The 25,450-nt window shown below is 42.6% G+C and overlaps 1 protein-coding gene across 1 annotated transcript; it reads right to left on the bottom strand.

Annotated features, from left to right (window-relative positions):
* Positions 1-551: 551 nt before the first annotated feature.
* LOC306795009 (SH3 and cysteine-rich domain-containing protein 2-like) lies at positions 552-21,734 on the bottom strand (the record flags this gene model as incomplete). Its single annotated transcript, XM_079293330.1, has 11 exons — positions 552-650; positions 911-1,048; positions 2,238-2,289; positions 3,156-3,244; positions 3,457-3,512; positions 4,498-4,561; positions 4,667-4,779; positions 4,971-5,055; positions 9,142-9,236; positions 10,436-10,781; positions 21,648-21,734. The coding sequence occupies 11 exons, from the start codon at positions 21,732-21,734 to the stop codon at positions 552-554; spliced, it is 1,224 nt and encodes a 407-aa protein (XP_079149456.1).
* Positions 21,735-25,450: the final 3,716 nt, after the last annotated feature.

The raw sequence follows: 25,450 nt of genomic DNA, 5'->3' as shown, positions 1-25,450 counted from the left end.
GGATCATCATAACGTATACCCTCGGTTGAATCGACTGAACCAAATCTCTTAAAGGTTATGAAACAAGCCACAATCTTTCACAATCTCGTACGTCTCGTTTTCTCTACACAAACAGTGAAATGAAGACAGTTCGCTCACAAGGCTGGGACACGCCTTGACATCAAAGTAAGGTAGTCCTCTCCTCTTTATCGCAGAGGGACGACCAATGGAAATGGCTCGCGAGGTAGCCAGACATCCCGCACACAATCCTCTTCAACACGATGCTACATTTCTGTTGTGAGTGTGATTAAAACCACACAAAGTAAAGTTGTGCTACAAGAGAAGTAGCTCTGAAGGAGCCGCCCCCTCCTTTAAGTCCCAAACGCTTCTGCAATAAAAAGCTAATTTGTGGCTCGTCATCCACTCAAGCTGCAGAGTCACTGACACTTTTTGGAGGGGTGGGAGTGCGTGTTTGGCGGTCAGGTGAGGCGTCGGGCAAACACTCCTGAGTATACCTCCGTCATAGGAAACCTTTTTTTTCGAACTGAGGGTCAACGAGAAATGCGCTGCCATCATATTTCTAGCAGATTCTTCACAGGGATCAAGCCTCTCTTCTTCCCGCTGCTCAGCCGGAGGAAACAGTCAATCTCCTCGTTCTTCCCCACACAGATCTACAGAGGGAGAGTGGGTGAGGGAGGGGGGGAGGGAGGGGGGGCATGGAGCAGGAGGAGGAGCAAGTGACATTCAGTAATGTGAGAGAGTTTGTGGACTGAGGCGAAAAGTGAGCTGCATTGGAAGCCATAACATGCTGTCCTCTGTAATCTCAGCAGTTTTCTGCATGAAGATGCATAAATAATACAAAAAATGCATCCAGTGTGTGTGTGTGTGTGTGTGTGTGTGTGTGTGTGAGAGAGGAAAATTGTGTGCTCACCTGGGCCTCTTTCACAGTCATCTGGCCTTTGTCTCGGTTGCCGTGGAAACCATCTGTGACCTTCCACACACGCTCACCGGGGCGGACCCGCTGCACAAAGTTGGCCGGGAACAATCCCACCTTGTCTCTGCTCTTCCCCTGGTAAACACGCCCAAACACGGACACGGTTATAAATAGATATTTTCTGTTTCGGCTAAAATGGGTAAAAAAAAAGGTTCTTAATTGCTTGCGGTACAGAAATGCATGACGCTGACTATGGTCTTGTAAAAAGGCCACAATTTGCCACCTCGTTGACAAACAGGAACGACCGTATTTCAATCGTCTGCCTGTTTACGTCTCAAACAGCAAACCCAACACAGGCAGCTTCTACTAGTCTTTGGATGAGCATTCACGCAATTAGATTTTTTTTTATTCCCGTTTCTGTTTACTTGGCCAGTTGCCAAAATATGCATCGCATTTTTATCACAGTAACACAGAATTAAAAAAAAAAACATCACAATTAGCTGACAACCAGAAATAAAAAGATAGTTTTTGTTCTCTAATTAGTCACGTCAGTACTACACCAAAAAGCATCTGCATGTGCGGAGCCCTAATCCCCGTCTATTCTCTTCAGGCACTCAGGCGTGCAAAGCCTCCGGTTGCCAAGTTAGCTGTTTTGCTCGTTTCCTGATGTCGGTTCCTCCACATCTAGCAGAGGCATGTTTACATTGATAATGGCAGGAGTGGGATTAAGTGTAATTTAATGAGTTTGCATGGGTGGAAATTACTCTCAATACTATAATAATAAAGTTAATTCATCCAAGTTTACTTTAAATATCTGCTATTTTTACATTAATTTGGAGGAGATCCCAGCTGATATTGGGCGAAGGCCGGGTACACCCTGGACAGGTCGCCAGGCTTTTTATACCAGTAATATAATCGATAGAAATATGGTTACACTGCTTATCATTTATTTATTGACTAAAGTGGATGTCCTTGTATTTTGTATTTTCCCCTGGTGACAGAGCTGTCCGTCCTCCGGTAGGCGAAGGTAAGAATCTTCAGATGCCTCATTAAAAACTGACTGCAATCGGTCTTCTTCCTCTTTTCCTCTTCACGATAAGCAGCGCTGCCAACACCCACACCTGCCGTCCTTCCAGCATATCCACCATCTCTCTAGTCTTACTGTCTCTGAACAACTCGGCTTTGAATGACAGAACTTACACCGTCTAACTGAAGTCCACGCGCGTGTGTTACTGTCGTATCGATTCAAAGGTAACGCAGAGATTTGTCGTGAGAATATTTTATTCACTACAGCGGATTTGAATAGAAATGTTTTTGTTCTCACCTTCCACCAGTCCTCGTTGGAGTCATCTGTGACTTGAACTCTGTCGCCAGGCCTGGAGGGAAAACACCGTCAAACAAAAGGGCTTGTAGCCAAGACCTGTATAGAACCTTTTAAGCATTCATCACCACGTTGGTGGAAAACATGCTTTCTTGCCGAGTTGATGTTGGTATGCTAAATAGGAAGCTACAGCCAGCAAACATCAGTTTAGCATAGCGACTGGAGGCAATTTACAGTCTTTGATGCTAAGCTAAACTAAGCGGCTGCTGCCTCTAGCTTCCTGAGTGAACAGGCATGAGAGTGTCAATCTTCTAAACCTCAGCATAAAAGCGAGATCTACAGCTAAAATGTTCCTTAAACAGAAACATGTTAGTCACATGACAATACGTGTCAGGTACCGTGCCACAGTGAGCAACCCTGAGGAGCATTTTGACAGTTTTTACATCATGTTTTGAATTTGAGTCTCACATATAAATTAGAAGATGAGGCTACTCTAGTCAGGTAGGACTCAACACTGATACGCCTAACTCATTGTTCATGTGTTATGCATAGTACTGTAAATGCCATCATGACCGTGCACGTGGCAAAACACCTCGTGCACGGTCCTCTTGCACAGACGCATCCTCCAGATTAGTGGTGGGTGTCATACCACACTCAGCAGTTTCCTGCACCTACTAACATACAAAGAATCTTTTTTCCTTTCATGTCACACACTCAACGCAGTGGTTTGTCCTTCCCGGGCTCCTGGCACACTCTCCCCCCCCCCAATACAAACCATGCAACCCCCCTACAATACTCCCGCTGAGGAGGCAGATGGTGTGTGAATGTCAGTAAATGCTGGCCAGGTACACCCTGCCTCCTTTTTCATCTGATGTCTCTCATGTACACAATCAGTACAGTATGCAAAGAAATTGGACTGACTGTAGTTCCAAGTCATTCTTCTCCTGAGGCAGAAACTTGTAGAGAGCCACGTATGTGTGGATGGAGTGGACCTCTACTTTCTTTGGAGTCTGATGAAAAGAGGGAGTATCAAAGGACACACACACACACACACACACACACACACACACACACACAGACAGACAGACAGAGAGAGAGAGAGAGAGAGAAGATTGTTATCTGCATGCTTTCTTATGTGAAAGTCTGAAACTGAGTGAAAAGGATGAAGAGTTTGAAGGGGGTTAAAAGAGGCTGAAAGAAGAGAAGAGTGCTGACTACACACCTTCAGGCTGACCCTGTCTTCTGAATCAGCCTTCTCACTTTCAGGAGGGGTGAGCACTGGAGAGACAGAGAGGGAAAAGGAAAAGGGGAAGGAAAGACAATATGCGTGAAAGGAAGAAGGATTCTAAAAAGAGGGCAAGAGTGCAAAAGAAAGAAAGAGGGAGGGATACACAGAGAGGTCTTGTTCTCTTTGCGGCAAACACAACGAAGGCAGAAGTCAAGGTCATTTACTGAAACGTGGCAGCAGTACAAACGGAGATTATTCCTTCTCCTGGGACTAAAGATGGACACACACACACACTCACACACACACACACGTCATTCTGACAACTAGCCACAAACACATTGTGGAATCTCAATAGTTGTACTTCACATTTTAAATAAAATGTACACTTCCAAAAGGTTTTCTGTAGATTTACAGATACTCTCAGCACAGAAATAATCATAAAAAATCCTTTAGCAAGATTTGAACAGTCTATTGATGACGAAGCATCCGTTTACAGGACCATTGCAGACGCGATGACATTTTAAAGGAATAGTTCAAAATTTTGGGAATTGTTTTTTTGACGAGAGGTAAATAAGAAGATCACCACCACCACTGCCATATCTCTACGGTAAACAAGAAGCTGAAGCCCGCAGGCGGTTAGCTTAGCTTAGCACATTACCTGGAAACAGGAGAAAACAGCCAGCCTGGCTCTGTGCCAAGGTAACAAAATCAACCTCTAAAGTTCACCAATTAACACATATTATCTCATTTGTTGAATTGTTTTTGTACGATATACAAATGAGATACAATGTGTTAATTACAGTGAGGCTAGCGGTCTTTCTGTTAAGCTAAGCTAACGAGCTGCTCCCAGTAGCTTTATATCTGAAGTGGACATGACAGTGGTATCAATCTTCTCATGTACCTCTCGGGAAAAGGGCAAAAAAGCTTATTTCCCAAAATTTCAAACTGTTCCTTTCAGGTCTTTTCTAGTGGTTATTTAAGCTGCAAAACAGTCAATTATCAGATAGAAAATTCAAAGGAAAATGATTCACTTACTTCCTGGGATGTGATCCTCTTCAGCTATTGGCTGGTTTTCTAGTTTGTCTTGCAGTTTTTCCTCCTGTCATAAAGAAAGAGTTGCAGCCAGCAAAGTCAGCAATATTGTTGGTATGATTAATGTCAACATGAATTTATATGGACTGGGGTTTTGTGTGTGTTTTTATACCTCGTGACAGGGCGACTCTGAGATACTGCTGAAGCTGGAGCGACTCAACTGAGCCAGCGACGTCCCATAGCGCAGTGCCTCATACACAGGGTCGACAATGCCATTATCCGCCTCTACACACAGACACAGAGCAACACATGTCGTTTTATAGCGGCCTCTATACTGACACACACACACACACACAACCCTATGCACATACAGAGGCCACCTAGGATCGAAGGCCACAGACACGGTGATTAGTCATCCTGAGATTTTAGTTATTTGTCTTGTGAGGAATCAGACAGCCGGCGTTTCCATCACTCACCTTGGGCAGCAGGAGCCTCTCTGACCACTTCCAGCATGTCATTGGTTAACAGAGGAGAGTTGAAGTTTCTCTTGAAAGCTCCTGTCTGACAAGCCGGAAGAGAGAGGAGAGAGAGAGAGAGGAGAGAGGAGAGAGAGCGAGAGAGAGAGAAGAAAAAAAGACAGAGGACGGATGTAATATTCAGCTGTGAGACAAACCTGTGTGAGAGAGGCGGGCCGACAGTATGTGGGATGAAGATGTGCAAGTATCAACTGAAATCACCTATGAATGCTGATGTATTTTATATCTGACAGTTTTCCACAGTTTTTTTGAATCTGTAAACCATCACAAACCTAAATTTAAAAAAAGAAGTCGAAATCGAAATAAATACAGAAGTACTGTACATATACACGTGAAAAATCTGTGCACCAGAGGTAAGCAGGGGAGAGCAACAAGACCTCTCTTTGTTTACATATCTTCAATACTTTCACAGCCAACATGTTTCAGTTATTCCGCTGTAATATCTGTGCACGTATACTATCATATGATTTACGTACAGTGAAGGTTAGGCATGCATTGCTTTTTAAGGTTAGGAGGAGATTGAGGTCAGGGTTAAACTTCGGCTCCTCCCTCTCTTCCTGACGTCTCTCTGCTGTTGGCTATCGAACAAAACCGCCGTCTACTCCAGATAATACACCGACTGTGGATAAGTATCTCAAACAACAGCAATAAAAAAAAAAGAACTTAAATAAATGTCACACCTGGCATTGACAGTAAATCACTGTTGAAGTAAATGTTTTGCGGCATGGCCACAAACAACAGAAAACATAAACCTGACAGTAATAAGCCGTTAACATAATCTTCATCTTGACACATGTAGGGTCGATCAGCTCATATGATCTATGACTGCATCACTTACCGTGGATGGTGTCAATAATACTCTCACCATTAGTTTTAACGTGGAGCTTCTGCAAAAATGTCCCCCAACACGGTTGCATGCCTAATAGAGAATGACTGAGCCTTTTTCCTCTCTGCCTTCGAGCCTATTCATCCATGTGGTACTGAACGTCTCCGAGATCCAATTGTGTTTCTTTCTTCAGCAAGAAAATATGTTGAGCTGCAGTACATGGACTCATCAGTCTAAGAGACACAATTACAAAGTCCTGTGTTTGACAGACGCTGTGATGAATCCGTTCTGTGTTCTCCAAATAGAAGCAGTTCATAAAGATAGTATCTCGGCTTTATCTAATCTCCGTATCTCCTTTCATCCGTTTTACTGTAAGTGATACCTGCTGAGAACAACATGCCATCAGAGAAATGAGGGGTGACAGCTGTTCAGGACTGACAGACGAGAATTTGCCCAGAATCTCTTCTTCATCTCCTTTGTCACAGAACACAAACTTCACCTCCACACTGAACAGTGTGATTTCATAAGAGTGTATCTATTTCTAACTAATGACGCAATTGTAATACAGACTTACAACTTCAAAATGACCAACAAAGTTATTATGATATCTACCATTCTTAGCCATTTAGAAAGCACACAGTTGCTCACATAAATAGCTGTACAGTATGGCTGCAAAGGATGCTTTTTATCATTAATTAATAGGCAGATTACTTTGATTTCTTGATTTAATTATTTTTAAAAAGTGAAAAATGTACAAGTTTAAGTACAATATGGCATCATTAAAATGCTTGCCGAGTCTCAAACACAGAAATATTCAATTTACGTGAACATGAGAATGGCAGCAATTATGATCAAATAATATCAAGTAATGTTTGTCAGTCAACCGATCATTGCAGCTCTCGTGTAAAGACACAGAGGAGTGCTAAATATTGTTTTTGTCGTCCTCCTTTTAATCACAAAGTGCTTCAGGAAACAAAGCACAGAAACAAAATAAAAGACTTCTCGGTCAAAATTCTTCACCGATATGATGAGCAGCAATCGGCCTCACCTCCTCTGCCAGTGCTCCAGTTTGAAACAAAACGATATGCTGGAAAGGGGAGGGAGAGGAACTATTTCCTCAGCATTAGCAACCTCGAAACATCCCTTTCACATGCAATAGTCGAACACTTCCCCTACACTGACATATCAACATACAGCCATGGTGACTGTGCAGCATGAGTGGACTGCTTTTAAGAGAGCAGACCAGCTGAAATCTCACTCTTTGGTCAGTTGACATCCACCAAGAGCAGGACTGGACTCTGAAGGAGACCGACACAAATTCGGGTGAAGATGGACGCGAGTGTAAAGCTTTTCCTGCAGAAGCAATTATTTTGTGCAGTGCTCAGCAGGCCTATTTCTTTAATCAAAGGCTCAGACATCTTTAAGTTTAATTAACATTGATTAGCAGAATGTTGTCAGGATTCCAAAGCCTTTTTCAAATGCTTGATTCTGGACATTTTTTAAAGCAATCGGTCATATATGGGTGCACTCAGCAAATGGGTTGAGAGCGAGCCAGAGGAACTGCAGTCATCGATATTCCCCTTTTCATTTTTAATTACACTAATTTACTCTAGCTTGTGCAAGTTGTGGCTGCCTAACAAGTCATCAAAACTGAAAGTACACATTATGTAACATGGTGCCATTCACAGTGTTTTTAATACTATATGTTTTATATTGGCTTATTATTACAAGCATTATGTTAATGAAGTAGCTGATCAGGATGGAGCTCAAATAAACTTCTTGTTATGTTTATGATTGACTTTTGCACTGCAAAAAAATCACAGCACTTCACGATCTAGGTAAAATTTCAGAAGCAATCTTTTTGCATACAAAAGCTTTGGATGACGCACTCTGGTTGAGAAGTCAGTGGACCCCGGACCCCAAGTTACGTAGGAGCATAAGAAGGGGCTTCGCCCTCCATCCAGTGTCGGTAAAATGCCGAATCCTTGCTTTGATGAGTGTGCAGTGATCGAAAAGGACACCGCCGAAGGCTTGGCGAGAGCTGGCCGTGTCATATCCTCGAGGGATTGTGTGCGTTCCCAAACACACTGCATTTCACACTGAATTAGCCAGACCAGCTGGTACAGAGAGATATTAATTTTCCAACAGAGTTGAGAGGGGAGGAAGGAAATGTAGCACCCAGTCAAGAGAGAGGAAGATTCGATGGCGCTATGTGAGATGAGCAGCACATGCGGCAGGAAGGACAAAAAGGCTGAGTGGGGGAAAAAAAATGACGGGACCTGGCCACTGAAACTTCATCAGTGTCATCCTCCTCAGCAGTTGTTCCTTTTATGGCATTTATAGTTGGGAGATAATATGAGCCCCCTGCTGCCCTTTCTCACATTAAACAGTGTGTTAGGCTACCGTTGAAAGCCCTGCACCCACATTCCATTTATAACCTCTGCATTTTTTTTGTCTCTGCTGGTTGGCTTTATCCTCTTCTCACAAGACGGGGGCTTTGAGGCTCAGCATATTACATGCACTGAAGGCCATGCCAGCAGACAGTTTAATTCTGCTGACACAATGCATTCTGGGTTAGTCTCTTGCCTACAGTGAACTCGTGCATTCCCAGCACATTTGACAAACAAATACACCGAATATAAAAATGTATTTAACTTTGTAAAACAATGTTTTGCCCGTGGTAAGCCTGGCTACTGGGAGATAAGTGTACCAATTGTGAGCAAAGCAACAAGGGTACATTGAATTTAATATCATTAATTAATACACAGCTGCCCTGACAAACTGATTAAGAGTGTTATGCTAATGAGAGTTGTCCCTTCAAGGGTGGCATTCCCTTTCACAAGTCAGGGACAGGTGTCAGGGGAATGAGGAAATACAGTGAAACTACAATAACAAAACATTAGAATCATAAGAATCAACGAAGAACATCACAATCATGAGAAAAAAAAAAGAATGATCAGTGAAGTACATGTGATGCACTTGAGGTTAATCATTAAGATGATTACAATGTGATCAAGACGAATAATAACAATATGTTACACATATTTTCCCCGCTGTCTCAATGAGCAGGTAGCGCGTCGAGCAACTTTTGCAAGATTTTGGATCTCAGAGTTTCACCCCCCTGTTAACGCGAGAAGACCACATCTCTGGGTGTCCCATCGCTGCCAGACACTTGAGTGTTACGATGTATTTGATGTGCGCTGTAAAGTGGAACTATTGGCCTCACAGAGGTGCATAGTGCGTGGCAGTGAGACTTAATGAAAAGTCTGTCTGAGGTGTTCTTACCTTGCCCTTACAGGGCTGCTGGGAGAGCTCCGACGAGCACCAGAGGTGGGTCGCCAGCTTGCAGGCTTTACAACGCAGCCCCTGCTTGGAGTTCCCTGTGGAGACAAGACAATTCACTTCAACACATCGGAGTACGCTGAAGACAGCTGTCAATATTTATATCATCAGTAACCAAGTAAGACCACTGCAAAACGCAATATCAGGTGCGGTGATGGTGATCGCAATGGAGGTGGGAAGCAATAACGTTGATCATTTGTTGCGTTACCTGTCCACAGTGTTTTTATATTTTGTATAATTAGTGAGTGAAATGCTGCATTTTCTGCCAGTTTTTCATCAATGGTATTCACAAACCACATTTTGTTTTAGCTTTGTGACTGTTTTCCAGTCTTTATGTTGTAAAGGAAGGATTGTAGGAGCTTCAAACCATTAAAAAGACTATCCAGAGATGCTTTGTAGCTGAATTTTAATTGTTCAGAGTTTATTTTAGCAAAAAAACAGATTTTTGCCTCACAGACTGTCTAACTATCAGTTTTTGACACTCACATGCTTCATGTTCTGCATGCAAATGTTTCTAGTGGGCTGCTCTGTACGTTACACAGTAAAGTACAGTATGTTAAATTAATTTGTTCAATAATAAGTCTCATCTAAAGCATATGAGCTACAACACTGAATGTACAGTAAGCCCTAGTGTTGAACTGTGGAGCTCAATGTGCTCTAATGACAGCTTTTAACCAGTAATTAAGCATTTAGAGTTCTGGGGAGACATCAGACCTGTTCAACAGACTTGGTTTTCATGAACGGCTTGTCAGCAGACCGATTGTAAGAGAAGGAGATACAACTCTCCGGGGAGGCGTGGAAGCATGATTGGACCACAGAGCTTGCTTTCAATAATTTCCATTGGGACAATTGTATGCTGAAGAAATGGACCCAAAGTAACGATCTTCACTCACCTTAGAACCACAAACAAAACTTCTTCCATTATTTTGGGTAAAGAATTGAGCAGAATTCCCAGTAGACAGAATTTCAGCGAATAAACACGAAATATCTGCAGCTCCCTTTAAAGCTGATGCTCCCTCCAAGTCTATTTTAACTTTATATCTTTTCACATTGGTGAGGAGCACAATAAATAAGCCAGGTATAGTAGTTTGACTAAACTCTGGTTAAAAATGAATATGCTTGCCTAAAAATGAATTACCTAGCATTCAGCAGAATCCACTGACCAGCTTATGGCTCCTTTTGGTCAGACCTCCACCTCTCTGAACACAATTATAAGTAACCGGCGCAACTGACCTACCTTGGATCATGTGTTTGCATCGCTGGCAGCTGGCGGGCCGACGGAAGACGTGCTCCTGGAAACAGTGGGTCTTGACCGGCTGGGCCTGAGACTTCGGCTTCGATTTTGAGGGAGTGATAGAAGGTGACGACAGTGAGGGGTTGGGACTGGTAGACGGCGAATGTGACGGAGAGCGCTCGTAGGCCAGGGGGGACGCGGAGATGGCGAGAGGAGATGGCGGGGGTGGAGGTAAGGTGATCAGGGCCGAGGGAGGGCGGGAGTCGCCGTTACTGCGCTGGAAGAAGTTGTCCATGCTCTTGCTGCGCATGACTGACTTGAAGGACAGGGAGCGCTTCAACCGCTGTAACTGGAAGAAAACAATAAGAAAACAGGAAAGGAGGACACATTAACTCAAAACAGCAAAATACATCCACTGAAGGACGTAAGAGAAAACCTCAGTAAGCACTCAAACAGAATCTGAAAGTCTCTAAAAACTATTTTATCAATCGGCTACTCGCCGTCAACAAACGGATCCTACGTAAACCCATTTTCTTTGACTCTGCCGGCCTCGATTTCTCGCATGCTTGCCATCACATTGCTTTTGGCTACAGTAAAGTGGAACTGATAATGACAAACAATTACGGGGACTTGGGAGCGATGGGATCCAACATATGGAAGAAATACCTGCTGTGGACTCGTACATCAAGACAGTTGCCTGGAGGATGAGGGCAAGGATGTATAATAAGTCCGTGAAGAGCCCCTCCGCCATCCTCACGGAGCTCGTTAGCAGTCTGTGTCAGCGACTGGGCTGAACTGCCTCGGACTTCAAAGTTAAACACAGTTTTATTTAATTAGGGATTTGTTTTTTTTTGTGTGGCGTTAACATGTTTTTGCTTGTCCTGATGTTTCCTCGTCTACAAAAGGTAGCACCCTCATTGCCCAATCGTACCTTTGAAAGCAATCGTAAAAGCCGCCTCACTCCTTCGCAGAACATCGGATCGATGGCATTGAGCACGCTCCTCTTTTTCTTCCTTAAGCTACAGATTCACAGATGCCAATTAGTTTGAGTGATGAAAGAGTCCTCTCTGTTGACCCATTAGCGAGAGCCTCTCGTAAATGTTTTCTACAGGGAGCTGAGTCCACGCTTTCCTTAATGGCCTTTTTCTTGGCTCGACTGGTGGCCTATTCGGTAATGGATGTTCCTCTCTATTAGATTGTTAACTTGTCTGACTTTGTTCATCTTCTCTGTGGTGAAGGCCGGTCTTTGCTCCAGTTTCAGGGGGGAATGTTTCTTGAAGCACAGGCTAGGCAACACATGACTGATAATCAATCGCTAAATATACCTCCGTGAGCTCTTACTGAGATTGAAGAAACACAGAGGACTCATCCGAAGATTAAAAGAACAAGCTTGTTCAATGCCAGATGTATTTAAGTAGTTTTAGAGCGTTGACTAATCATAAATATTAGACTTGTACCAGTGCTGCTCAATTTAACTTCCATTACAATCAATATCGTAACTACCTGCACTGAAAAGAGTAATAAATAATTCTTGAACAAATAAAATACAAGTGTGCAGCTTTATACAGTTCATCAGTGGATCTATATCTACACCACCCCATTTACCCTCTCCTATAAAAGGTCAATCTAAGATACCGTCAAAGAAAAGAGTTTTATGATCAAAATGTACAAAGAAGCTATGTATTTGCCACTGTGGGCACCTTCACAGTTTGAGATCAGGCCAAGCTGAACTACACTGAATGGCCAGAAGTATGTGGACATCCTTGTTCATTTGTGTACTTTTGGTCTGGGCATATTGTTGAAGGTTTTGATCAGCACCGTACTTCAAATTAAGGTAAATACTACGCTACTACACGATATAATATTCTGAACTAATGTGTGTTTCTAACTTGTTGGTGAAAGTTTGAAATGACAACACCCTGATGCACAAGTTGAGGCCTTCATAGAGCCATGACATGAACCCCCTCCAACAGCTGAAACACCATCTATGAGCCAGGCCTTATTGCCCGACATCAGTGGGCAACATCACCGATGCTTCTGTGGCTGAATGGGAGCGAATCCCAGCGGACAAACTCTTCTCACAGAAGTAGGGGCTGTTAATGTCCAACAATCACAAAAACATGTTCTAACGTTCGGGTGTCCACATACTTCATTTGTGCTTACTTTGGGCCATGTACAGTGGTGGTGTCACATTCAGGACAAAGGTCAGTTCTTCTTCAGCTCCAAACTGTCTACTGTGGTTTATTATACGACATCATAACGTGCAGTATAGTTTAAAATCGATCCTAGAGGAGTTTGGTAGGCTGATTCTGATTGGTTAAGCCAGTACATGCACGCTTCAGTGTGGTAAAGAGCCTATAATCGGTTAGAGGGATCTGATCATAAAATCAGGGTTTAACCTGTGGTCTTTAACACATGCAGACAAGCTTGTTTAGAGAAGTATCATAGCGCCCTGAGTAGGGCTGGGCGATAAATCGATTTAATCGATTAATTCGAATGTGTGCTTTAAGGCGATGTGTTTTATTGAAAATCGAGAAAATCGCCCCCACCCCTTTTTCCCGTAGTAGAGTGCGCGCGCATTGTTTACAAACTAAAACAATGGCGGCCAGCAGCTTCACTGCTGCCGCCGCCACCTCACAAAAACAACCCAGCATTTTGGAGACATTCACCAACTGTACTCCGCATGAGAAGAAGAGTGCCCGGTGGAAAGCCATCACGGATGCAGTCGCGATGTATATCGCAAAAGATATGGTGCCCATATACACCGTGGAAAAGCCGGGGTTTATTCACCGTCTCAAAGCTTTGGACCCCAGATACGTGCTACCAAGCCGTAAACATTTTTCTGACGTTGCCTTGCCTCGGCTGTACAATAGTACACGCCAAAGGATCTCTGCGGAGCTGGAGGGGATGTCATTCTACTCCGCAACAACTGACCTGTGGTCCAGCAGGTTGACCCAGACACCGATCCACTTGACTGGTGGAAGCGTCACCAACTTAACTTTCCAAGGCTAAGTACTTTAGCAAAGAAATACCTCTCTGTGCCAGCTACAAGTGCCCCCTCTGAGAGGCTTTTCAGTGTGTGGGGGGGGGCATTGTTACATGCCACCGTGCATGCCTGAAGCCAGAGGTAGTAGACAGGCTTGTCTTCCTGGCAAAAAATATTTAGAAAAAACATGCACTACTGTTTAATACTGTTGGTTATGTTGTGAATGCACTTGATTTTGTTTACATGCACTTATTTACTGTGCAAAATATGTTATGTTGATGTTAGATCAGATGTTGCACTTTTGAAAATGTGAATGTTAAAGGGTCATATACATTTTATTTCATGCTGTGTTTGTATCAGTGTATTCAGTTAGAAAAGCTTACTGTAAAAAGTTACATTTGCACAGTTGTTTACAATGGAAGGCTACTATTTAATGCCATTTAATGTTATGTTTAATTTAATTTTATATTTAAATGATTCAGGCAAACAAAAGAGTGACCAAATACTTTTTGTATACTACAGGCACCTTTCTACAATGTTCAGGTTTTGTTTGCACTTTATTTTTATCAACCTACTTGGGAAAATCATCACAAAATAAAAGAAAAAATTGTTTTCAACAGCTTCTGTCATCTGCAAAAAATTTTGGGGGAAAAAAATCGATTTAAATCGTGAATCGGATTTTTTGTAAAAAAATCGGAGATTTTTTTTTTAGGCCATATCGCCCAGCCCTAGCCCTGAGTTTGCTGCAGGGCATCACACGCACCGCTATCTTGATTATCTCCTGTCATTACATGGTTACTCTTATTCTATGAATGGCTTTGTGTTATAATGTATGCTAGTACCGCTTCTGGTGTTTTTTCTCTTATATCCATAACATCCTCGGCTGAAAACAGAACAGAAATCAAAAGCAGAGCTCTAATGAACGCAAATCTCGATATTTCTGCATGGCCCTCTTGTGTCTCTCTGTAAGGTTTTGAAAAGTCTATTTATGGATCACAGAACTGGAGACCCATCACACTCTGAACTACTGACGGCAATTAGCTCATCAGAGTGAAAGTAGCAGGGCGTACTCGAGCAGACCGGTGTTTGAGGGAGAGGAGGAAGTGAAGAATAAAAGTATGAGGGCAGTCAAAGAATGGGAGGCAAAAAATAGATAAAACTGAAGGAAAAAAAAGCCGAGTGAGAGAAGAGATGGACTGAAAATACTCCACCACCACCACCACCCGCCCCCACCCCTTGTCTTTGAAAGCCAAAAGCACCAGGGCCTTTCTCCATCACCCCTCTGACACACAAATGGTACAGTGGAGACTGAGCAGACGCCTCAGCCTTGTTCTTCGACCGATTGAAAATGAGCACAGAGCATAGGGATGTTTGGTGAAGGTTTCTATAAATAGGCTGTTGTGTGGAATGCCTGGATGTATTAATGATTAAGCAGTGGGGGGGGGGGGGGGTGTCCACACAAGATGCCTGTGAAAGGCGGAAAAGTCATCTTGCTGCCACTACGACGCCGTTCCAGCTCCCATGCTTTTTTTTCAACAACACAGAGGTGAAGCAGTGAGGCAACTGAGGAAAAACAACATAACGAGAAAAATCTCCCCGATAACAAATCTTGATGTCAACTACTTTGGTAACATTGCTTTGAGGTTATGTCTCAAAAACACATCTTAACCATTTGACTGCAGTGTTTTGGAAAGAAGATTCAACTTTCTAAACACAATGTCTTTTATTCATAATTAATCCGGCTATGATACAGAGTATCAAACGTATCCATGGTGTATTGTTGGACTGTCATCACAGTTGTCTTTACAGAAATAAAATTAAAGACATAAAACAATAGCAGTCCTGTCATTTAATATCTGCCAGTAGTTTCAGCTGCCAAACAGTGGGCGCATGTCCTCTGGCACTCATTACATGATATATACACTTATATATATATATAAAAGCCTGGTTTGAATAAGAATGCTTGTTTTAGCATCGATACCAGTGACATCTATGAGCAGAGCCAAAGCTGCCACTGTGCCTTAATAAGCACAACCATTACACAGCAGCATACTGCATTGTTGAGAGCTGTAGCAGTCTATCAATTGATAAAACACGAGCAGATTTAAATACATTGCGTCATCCAGAATTCATTACTCCTACAATATGAGTACAATATGTACATTGTTGTTTCTAAATGTTGGTTAGGTTTATTACTACCTTACTGAGCAGTTTCGACGACAGTATTTAAATATAGGCTACTGCACCAGTTCCCACCCGTCTCTGAGGAAAAGCACTCGTTTAACTATTATCTGCAGTTGGAAGACGGTTGAGCAAATTGCTCCCCAATGTCTGCCAACTCTTGCACATAAATGCCCACTGCAGCGTTTTTCACAGGACAGCTCTAGCTGCGCATGATGTTAAAAAATGTATATTGAAGTATTACTGTGCACACAGGAAAGTGATTAAGTTTGGCATTCTTCCTGCAGTAGGCCTGAGCTTTAAATTAACGGAGGCCACATTAGGCAGCATTGTTCCAGCAGCACGCTTTGAGGTGGAAGAGCACCAACTAATGTGGCCTTTAAATGCCTCACGGCACGAGCTGCAATGGAGGGTTTGGAATAAATTGAAAACTTCCTAGAACTGTGCAAAACTGACCGTATATTTAAATCAACCTCTACGAGGGATTCTTTTTTTGGGGGTGGGGGGGGGGAATTCCACCATACAAAACAGCATGTATATGAGAAGTATCTTTGTCAAGTATTGAAAAATCACATTCAGCTGTAATGACGTTAATCTTGTATAACAGTTTTAAAGCGCTTCAGAGGTTGCTCTAATGAGACATATGGCTCCTTTGATATGCACTGCATTACCTTCCAAATTACTCGAGTCACATCAAAACTTTATTACTCAAGAGAGAATATATATCGAGGCAATTACAAACTCACAGACGGGGGAGGACAAGGTAAAATAAGGCTTTCATTTTGAAGGATTTAGCAGATGGGGAAGGGGAACCTAAAATGAACCGATACAGCCTCAGAGGTGTCTCTGTGATCTATTATACTGTCTGAAGTAAAAAAAGAAAAGATGTAAATGGAGGTAAATTATTCTCCCATCCTCTTCTCATTGTCACATGCACAGGCGTTTGTGGGGCTCCTAAATACCTGTCCATAGTTTGGAGGGCTGTTTCCTGGTGATGCATGAGCCTCTTGCTCGCGAAGACCTCGCCAGCTCACAAGCTGCCGGGCCGAGCGTGCAGCATCAAGAAGCTTGCGTTTAAAGGGCTAAACTGCACGAGGAGCTTTTGCAGTTAGCATTACTGCCACAACGGCTCTTTGATTCCAACACAATGGTTGAGGAACAGTCCTCATTGTGAATTTCACAACAATGCGGTTACCCTTTGATTACTCACTATCGGACTGCGCTGACGTTTCTAAAGGATCGATCACTGATGTCGGTTTTTAAATTTGAGCTGCCTTCTCAGCCCTATAGCTACCATACAGCAATGCAAGTGACTGATTCATTTACATCTAAATCAGGACAAGATCATCATATTCATTTAAAAGCACAACCTCCTCAATTCAGATGAATGAGGGACAGATGTAAAAGGAAAATTCTGGGATAGATTATTAAAAAATTTGAAACTGAAATAATTCAATGTTATTTCAAGCCAGTAACTTACTTGTCGTACGCTCTTGAAGAGTTGATGATAAAGTGACATCATAGTTGCTAAGCAACACAAGCTCTTGTTGACTGATTATTGAAGCCTTTAAATATTAAAGAAGTCTTAAAGCTGTATACATGTGTAGTTTTCACAGTTTTTCCTCAACGTGAGTCGGCCATTTGGAGCTGGAGGTCAGGAATATCATTAAAAAAAAGTTTATTTATCTGCTCAATTTCATTGAACAGCTTTGCCTTTCAGGAGACAATAGAAACTCTAAGCATCAACCTAAGGTCAGCATTAAACAAAGGACTAGCGCTAAACAAAGGACGAGATAAAGGCCTTATTTATTCCCAAGTGACTCCGCTCTTACCCCCACACTGCACATGGGATTCTGCAGGATCAGCAGCATTTTAGAACTCAATCAAGGACGGTAATTTAATGACTTCGTCATTAATCCAAGCAGTGCCGGGTCATCACTGGATACACGAGCACCTCTCTGCTTCATTGTCTCTCTGTAACCCTTCATCTGTTCTCTGTGCAGACTATAGTTTGCTTCAAAAGGTCAGCGGCACGAGTCAATCATTCTGGCAGGAGAAACACAAACATATCATGATCTGTCAGAAGTGAGGGATGTGTCCTCCTGCCAGCAGCGATACGGAAGAGACAAACACGAGGAGGCCGAATACGCTCCGTTCAGAAATGTCATCCACACTGTACAATCATGTGAACGGCACGGACGCATCAGAAAAGCTCATTAAAGACGGTTAGATACCTTCTGAACTCAGAAGTTAACCAAGAGGAAATGAAATGTCAAAACCTGTCAAAACCTGTCCAAAACTAATTCAATAAAACGGGATCATTCTCCAATGTATTGCTACACGTTTGTGTTTAATGATGCGCGTCATGAATGGAAGAAATAACAAATTGAAATTTGACTGTTTTCATGTTTGCACATTTATGTAAAGTAATTTTGAGAATAAAAGGAGAAGTATTCATCATTCTCTTCTCTTTTATAGATTTGTATCTCCTCACACTTGTACTTCACCCTTCTCCTCTTTCTCTCTCATTCCTGGCAGGACCTCAGGCTGGCGAGCCTATAGTTAAACCACCGTTATCCTCTCAAGCACCCTGGAAACCATCGCCAGCCACACACTCAGAGCTATGGAGAAAGAAGACACTGTAGGAGAGCAAGGAGGAATGGGAGACATAAAGAGAGAAAGATGAGAAGAGGTGAAGCACAGGTGGAAAAAGACGAGGTGTTGGGTTTCATTTAAATGGGACACGGTCAATAGAACAGAGGAAGGAAATACATACTCGAAATGGAGAGAATGAAATCCACTAGAAGAAGAGAGGAGACAAATGAGCAGAAAGAGGAGAGCTCTGAGAAAGTCATTGTGAAGGGCAAAGTCAGAGAGCAGTTGCCATCATTTTACCTCGTGAAAATGTCTTTGTGTTGGCTGAGAAGGCGATGGGCTGTGTGAAGGCCCTGCGGACCGAGGCACAGCACCACCGTGCATTATCAGCGTTAACACCGACTGTCTGTGAATATTAAACTTTATGTCGCGGCCGATTCTGTGCACGGCTCTCATTTCCTCCACTAATAAACGACGTGGAGTTTAAAAGGAACAGTCCCACATTTTGGGAAATACTTGTTTTCATGACGAGAGGTAGATCAGACGATCAATGTCACCATTATGTTAGTAAGGTAAATATGAAGCTCCAGCAGGCTAGCTTAGCTTAGCATAAAGACTGGAATCAGGGGTAAACAGCTAGCCTGACTCTGTCCAAAGATGACAAAATCTGCTTGCTATCACCTCCAAAGCTCAATAATTAACACATTATATGTTCGAATCCATACAAACAATAATGACAATTTGCCGGTCAATGGGTTGTGTGCCAGGTTAAAATGTTACCTTGGATTCTTGAGGGAAGGTTTGTTTTTCTGCCTCCATGGTGAACGAAGAATGAAAAAAAAATGAAGAAGAGTCTTGATGAGAAGACAGTGACAGTATACCAAAACATCTGTTTCAAAACTCACACACAACTCGTGCAGTATAATCTAAGTCTCACTGATGCAGTCGGCTCACTACTTCCAAAACACAAACATCTTCACTAACATCGTACTATTTAAATGCATACATAGTTGTGTGAGAGTTTGTACATTTTCTTTTTTTGAGTTATGTCTATTTCTATTGTCGCGCACTAATCACCAAGCCAAATTCCTTGTGTGTGTGTGTGTGTGTGTAACATACTTGGCAATAAACAGTTTCTGATCCTGAGATATCTTGATGAAGGCCTGCTGTTTAACGCAGACCCCCCCCCCCCCCATTTACTTCCATTCATCAACACTTATCTCTGTTCTTTGACTCCTTGTTCACTGTGGAGGCTCGAATTCAAGGAAACACAGAGTGACTCATATACAAATGATCATTTTGTGAGTGAAGTATTCCTTGAACCATTGCTTTGCCTTTCCAAGTTCGTCATCTACTTTATCGTACCTTACTGTACCGCTAAAAGCAAAACGCTTGAATGGCACGCTCTCCAAGTGATTAGAGAGGGATAATAATGACAGTACCCATCACCTTGCCCGTAGGAGGTGGAATAACTATTCATTCTCTGTCACAGCATCTATTAGAAGCACTATAGAAAGACGGTAGGCCCACTTATCGCTGTAATAAACACTCTGAGAGCCGAGGGACTGCCGGGAGAGAGAGAGCGAGCTGATGAAGAGATGAAAAAGACTGCAGAGAAAGAGACATGGACATGGACGCAAAAGAGGGAAAGCAAAGTGCTGAAATAGTTATGAAATGAATACAGCAACATACGCACGAATGAGAGGATTGAGAGTGACAGAAAGAAACAAGTGAGGCTCTAGAGATGCCCACGAGCAGACTACTCTGAAAAGAGACCCCGCATGTTGTAACACACATTTAATCTTCTTCTTCTTCTGCGGGATGTGGAGCGGTCGCGGCTGCCAGCAGGGGCTTGGCAAACACGGAGCTACACGACTGACGCAGCTCGGAGGATTGCTTCCTCCCCGGTCCGTTTTGCCCGGACGACCATGTGTGTGAATTATGACCCGGCCCCCAGCGAGACACAGCAAACATCTGCTAGCTGATTGGCTCGTAAATCCACGCGGCACCTCGTCGCCCACCATCCATTGTGTTTGTCTGTAGTCAAATAGAAACAGGCAAGAGGCCCGCCCAGCCAGGCTTGGTTCAGGTCCCTGTGGTGATGACCCAACAAACCATAATGTGATTTGTTGCTGCGATTGCTGCTGCAATTAGGGCCGTTCTTGAAGCTCATTTGACGCGGTTAAAAGATAAATGTGATGCAGGAGATTAAGGTCAAGTCAGTATGTGAGAATGTATTGTCCCCACTTTTGGTCAAGAAAGATCCAACAGCAAAAATGAGTCCATCTTTTTTTTTGAAAGAAATACAAAAGTATATATACTATACTGCCCTGGGGGCCATGGTTTGTGCTAATTCAAATGTGTATGGTAATATGCACACCTGATAACATGATAAATGCCTTAAGGGGGGGGGGGGGGGTCATATACTTCACTTCCTAATCTTGGGGCACCTTCTTATAGTCAACATCCAGGAGTATGAAGAAGCTGCAACTACAAACAGAAAGAACAATAGCAAGAACAGGTAAGGATACTACAACAAGACTAAAAGTAGGCTAAGAACAGAGAGGGAGAGGAGTGACATGGAAGTTTTTTACCAAAGAATTTCAATAGTCCTGAATTATGCCAAAGATTCATCAATTGTATTTCCAAGTGGCTGGAGCGAAAAACGAGAAGGCTTTCTTCCCCATCTCTGACCATATATTAGCAGCAGATGTATGGCTTGTGATCTGGGCTAATGAGTGCACGATTAACTCAAGATGAAGCTAATCTGGTGGCGGATTGTATTCTAGCAGCGAAAGCACAGAAAACAACGTAGAGGTGACAGAGAATGTCAAGTTCATGCAGGACCAACAGACCCAAACGCAGGTTCATCTGCCAATGCCGCCATCATGTTTGCCATCCTGGTACCTGTGATGTTTTTTTTGGGTTGTGCAGGAGAAAAGATGCCCCCAAAGGTACAAGCTCATAAGTCATCTGCTTGGGAGCTGTACCTCCAATGTTTACTGCAGGTACACAATATCATGGATCGCTTCCAAGCATCATTCTGAACTGTCTCCACCTGCATCTCATTCCCTTAACCTGTGTTCATGACATCATTGCGATTCAAGAAAACACTGTATTTTCTTGTCCTTAATATTTGTATGCATCCATTACACACAAACACACACGCACCTGTATGTAAAGTAACGTCTGCTAACTCTGCGAGGTCAGGTAAATCACAAGAATTACAGCGGCTGTTACAGCGGCTTAGAGCTGTTATGCAACCACAGCAGAATTTGCCTCGTAAAGACAGAAACCACCTTCGTCAAAATGTCCCATACGAATCATTTTGAATTTAAAGACAGAGCAGTAACTTTTGAGACAAACGTGCTTTAGCTTTAAAAAAAAAAACAATCATGTGCTTTGTTTTAAAATGAGAAAGAAAAAATAAATCGCCATGAGGTGTGTTGTTACCTTTGATTCAGGTTGGCTGGGCACGGTAGCATGTGGTGGTCGGTGAAGGTTCTGTGGTTCGTTCTCCTTTTCGCTGATTTCCGTCATATCGTTTCTCCTTCAACAGCAAAACCGAAACAGATGGATAAGTCCACGGTGACAGGGGGGCTATGCACGCAGAGGTTTAAACATCGCTGCAGTCCGAAAGAGGTAGCGCGAGTTAAGTGTCAAGTCATCATCTTTCATCGGTAAAAAAAAACCGATATCCCGTCGAAAAGGTGCTTCTTATTCTAAATTGGTGCAGAACAGACCGATAATGATTTCATTGGTGTCAGGAAATATCCAGTCGCCGCTGCCGGTAGGTTTGTCCACTTCTCCTCGCTGTCTCGAGCCTCTCCCATGCACCGGCCATGCAGTTTTCCTCCCCACTCGCGCACACACACGCGCTCTTACAACAACTTTGATTTCGCCGTGACGTAGCGCTTGGCTCGTTTTGATTGGTGGAGACGTCTCAAAATCGGCCGGTGGGAACGGTGCGGCGTGTCCTGATTGGCTCAAGGATGGTGACGTTCGGAGAAGTAAGTGGCACAAGATTCTACGTATTTACCTTTTGTGATACAGCCTTTGTAAACACCGTTGTTTACTTTACAGCATATAATGAAATGACTCACATTCATATTCATCAAACTCAAACCAACATGGACTCAAAAAGGTAATGATGAATTTTCCGCAAGCAAGTACATCCATTTTTTTGGTTTATTCATTACTGACAAGCATGCAAACAATAGAGCAAAGAACTAGAAACTAAAAAAATAAAAACAATACACCCTCACAGGTCCATGCTGGTCCTGTGCCTGCATACCTATAGAAACCTGAGATAAAAGGTCTGCTTAACAAACAAAACAACAAAACAAACAACTCGCTAAATGAAATACAATCCAAATCTATTGTGAATAGAGCAGTAAATCAAATAGGAAATAGCTCCTAATGCTCGTTTTTAGCTTCCATGTTGGTGCCGAAATGTATCTGAAGTAGGTAAAAGCACACTGTAAAATTCAACAAGTTAACAATGTTGATGTGTAACACAAGTGTTGAGAGCCACAGGCGACCAGACAGACACAACAGCCTGCAGAGAGCTCCAGCAGCCAAGCGCGGGTGGCTGATTCAGCACCAAGGACAGCTCCTCTCTGCCTGCCTGCCTATTCATCAGTCTTCATTTCATAAAACTGCGGTTCAATACTCACCAGAGTATGTTTATATTTAATCGAGACACTGTGAATTTATTTGTGTACAGTATGCGCTGTACTCCACGAGTATGAGCTAAATATAGAAACAACTTAGAAGAAAGAAATGGCGCTGACTACTAATTTGTCCTGCTTCTCACCCAAGCACAGGCATGTGTGCATGATAATAACCTATCTATCTATCTATCTATCTCTCTCTGTCTCTCTCTCTCTCTCTCTCTCTCTCTCTCTCTCTGTCTCTCTCTCTGTCTCTCTCTCTGTCTCTCTCTCTGTCTCTCTCTCTGTATCTATCTCTCTCTGTCTCTCTCTCTCTCTGTCTCTCTCTCTGTCTCTCTCTCTCTGTCTCTCTCTCTCTGTCTCTCTCTCTCTGTCTCTCTGTCTCTCTCTCTCTATCCATCTATATATCTATCTGTCTATCTGTCTATCTATCTATCTATCTATCTATCTATCTATCTATCTATCTATCTATCTATCTATCTATCTATCTATCTATCTATCTATTTATCTATCTATCTATCTATCTATCTATCTATCTATCTATCTATCTATCTATCTATCTATCTATCTATCTATCTATCTATCTATCTATCTATCTATCTATCTATCTATCTATCTATCTATCTATCTATCTATCTATCTATCTATCTATCTATCTATCTATCTATCTATCTATCTATCTATCTATCTATCTATCTATCTATCTCTCTCTCTCTGTCTCTCTGTCTCTCTCTCTGTCTCTCTGTCTCTATCTCTGTCTATCTCTCTCTCTCTCTCTCTCTCTCTCTCTCTCTCTCTCTCTATCTCTGTCTCTCTCTCTCTCTATCCATCTATATATCTATCTGTCTATCTATCTATCTATGCAAACACATCTTTCTTTTTCTGTTGAGCGAGGTATTCTTTCAGAGGCAGAGTGGGTCTGTACACCATGTCGCAGTTCTTGTTAGTAGCAGTTGTCTGCAACAATCATGGCTGGCCTTGAGCAGGTTGACAAGCCCCCGCCATTCTCCATCACTGAGATGATATTGTGTTGTGGTGCGGCAGGTAATTACGCAAATGAAAGACCCCATTATTTTATCATAAATGTGTGAAATTGCTGATAAAGACCTCTCAAGGGCTTCTCAGTGTAATTGTGTGTGTGTGTGTGTGTGTGTGTGTGTGTGTGTGTGTGTGTGTGTGTGTGTGTGTGTGTCAGAGACAGAGCTATAGTTAGTATCAGCTTTAAAACTCAATTGTTAAACTGAACTGATGAGGGTGTGACCTTCCTGCATATATAGGCAAAGTTCATCAGTTAGGCAGAAACCAACGAATGTTTTAAAGATTATCTGTGGTTCTTTAATGTCCAATGCCTATTTATGTCTCATGTCTGCAAGTTTCATAACTGTTGACCCCTGAAAAACATCAAAAACAGCATCAATCTTTCACGGCAAAACACATAGAATACAGATAAAATCATAAAAACAGTCATATCTTTTTCTCTCTTGTCATGTCGGAGCTCTAGCTGGTGTCCATTTTGTAGCATCATCTTTTATTTACTGCTCAGGGGAACCTTTTTTTCGCTCTAGTTACGATACACTATACTCTCCATCCACTCACTCTCTCTCTGTCTCTTTTACACACACACACACACACACACACACACACACAAACACAAACACACATTTGTCACCACATCTGACTCTCTTTGAAGGGCAGTATTAAGAAAAAGTTACAATTTGAACACATTTTGAACAAAAAAAACGGGTGACCAGGTGTCTGACTGCATTAACATATCTGTCACCTAAAGTACACAATTCACTGCACACCATCTACAGTACAGCAACCTGAATTTGTGTGTATTTGTACTGTGTTTGTGTAAAGTTGAGCTGTAAGGAGAGAGCAAAGGAGATTAAGGCCCCATCTCTGGAAGGCACATGATATATTGTGACGCTATCTCCCCATCCACTTCAATTGGTATTACCTCTCTCCCATGTATCCTCTCTTCTTCTCCGCTCTGCACCCTTTAAATCCGTCAATACACTCTCCCTCTTGTTTGCTCGTTATCACTCGTCATGTCTGCCAACTTTGTATCTCATCTATCTCCAGAGGAAAAGGAGCCATATCGCGGCAGGCGGTCTGGTGAGACAGCTGATGTCAGCTGTTTCTCAGCGCAGGGTGGCCAGAGATTTTAGTTATTGCTTTGGGAGGCTTTTGTTCGGCTCTGCTTGGTTTGTGGTTTATCTGGAGTCTGACAGGTTCCCATGTGGTGCTGCTTGGCCACTATTCAATACAGATCCTTCGACACAATAAAAATTCGAGGAAGCATGCCGGTGATGCTGACTGCTTAGATTTGGGGTTTTTTTTTGTAAAATCTATGCTGTAAGTGCATAAACATTGATGATGCGCACAGGCATGTTTGACCATTATCATTAAACTATTATATAAAACAAACCATAACATCCTTTGAGTAACTTTGGTGAGTTGTTCTCATGCTTCAGCACAATCCAAAAGCTTTATTCTTCCTCATTATATGCACAGACGCTCTACTGACAGGGACATCTTGGCCATGATAAGAACATTATACTTGGGAATGACCTTGCTAAT

The sequence above is a fragment of the Melanostigma gelatinosum genome (assembly GCF_949748355.1).
Source record: "Melanostigma gelatinosum genome assembly, chromosome: 21".
Classification (NCBI taxonomy): domain Eukaryota; kingdom Metazoa; phylum Chordata; class Actinopteri; order Perciformes; family Zoarcidae; genus Melanostigma; species Melanostigma gelatinosum.
The sequence above is the reverse complement of the archived record's forward strand: the minus strand, read 5'-3'. Positions and strand labels throughout refer to the sequence as shown.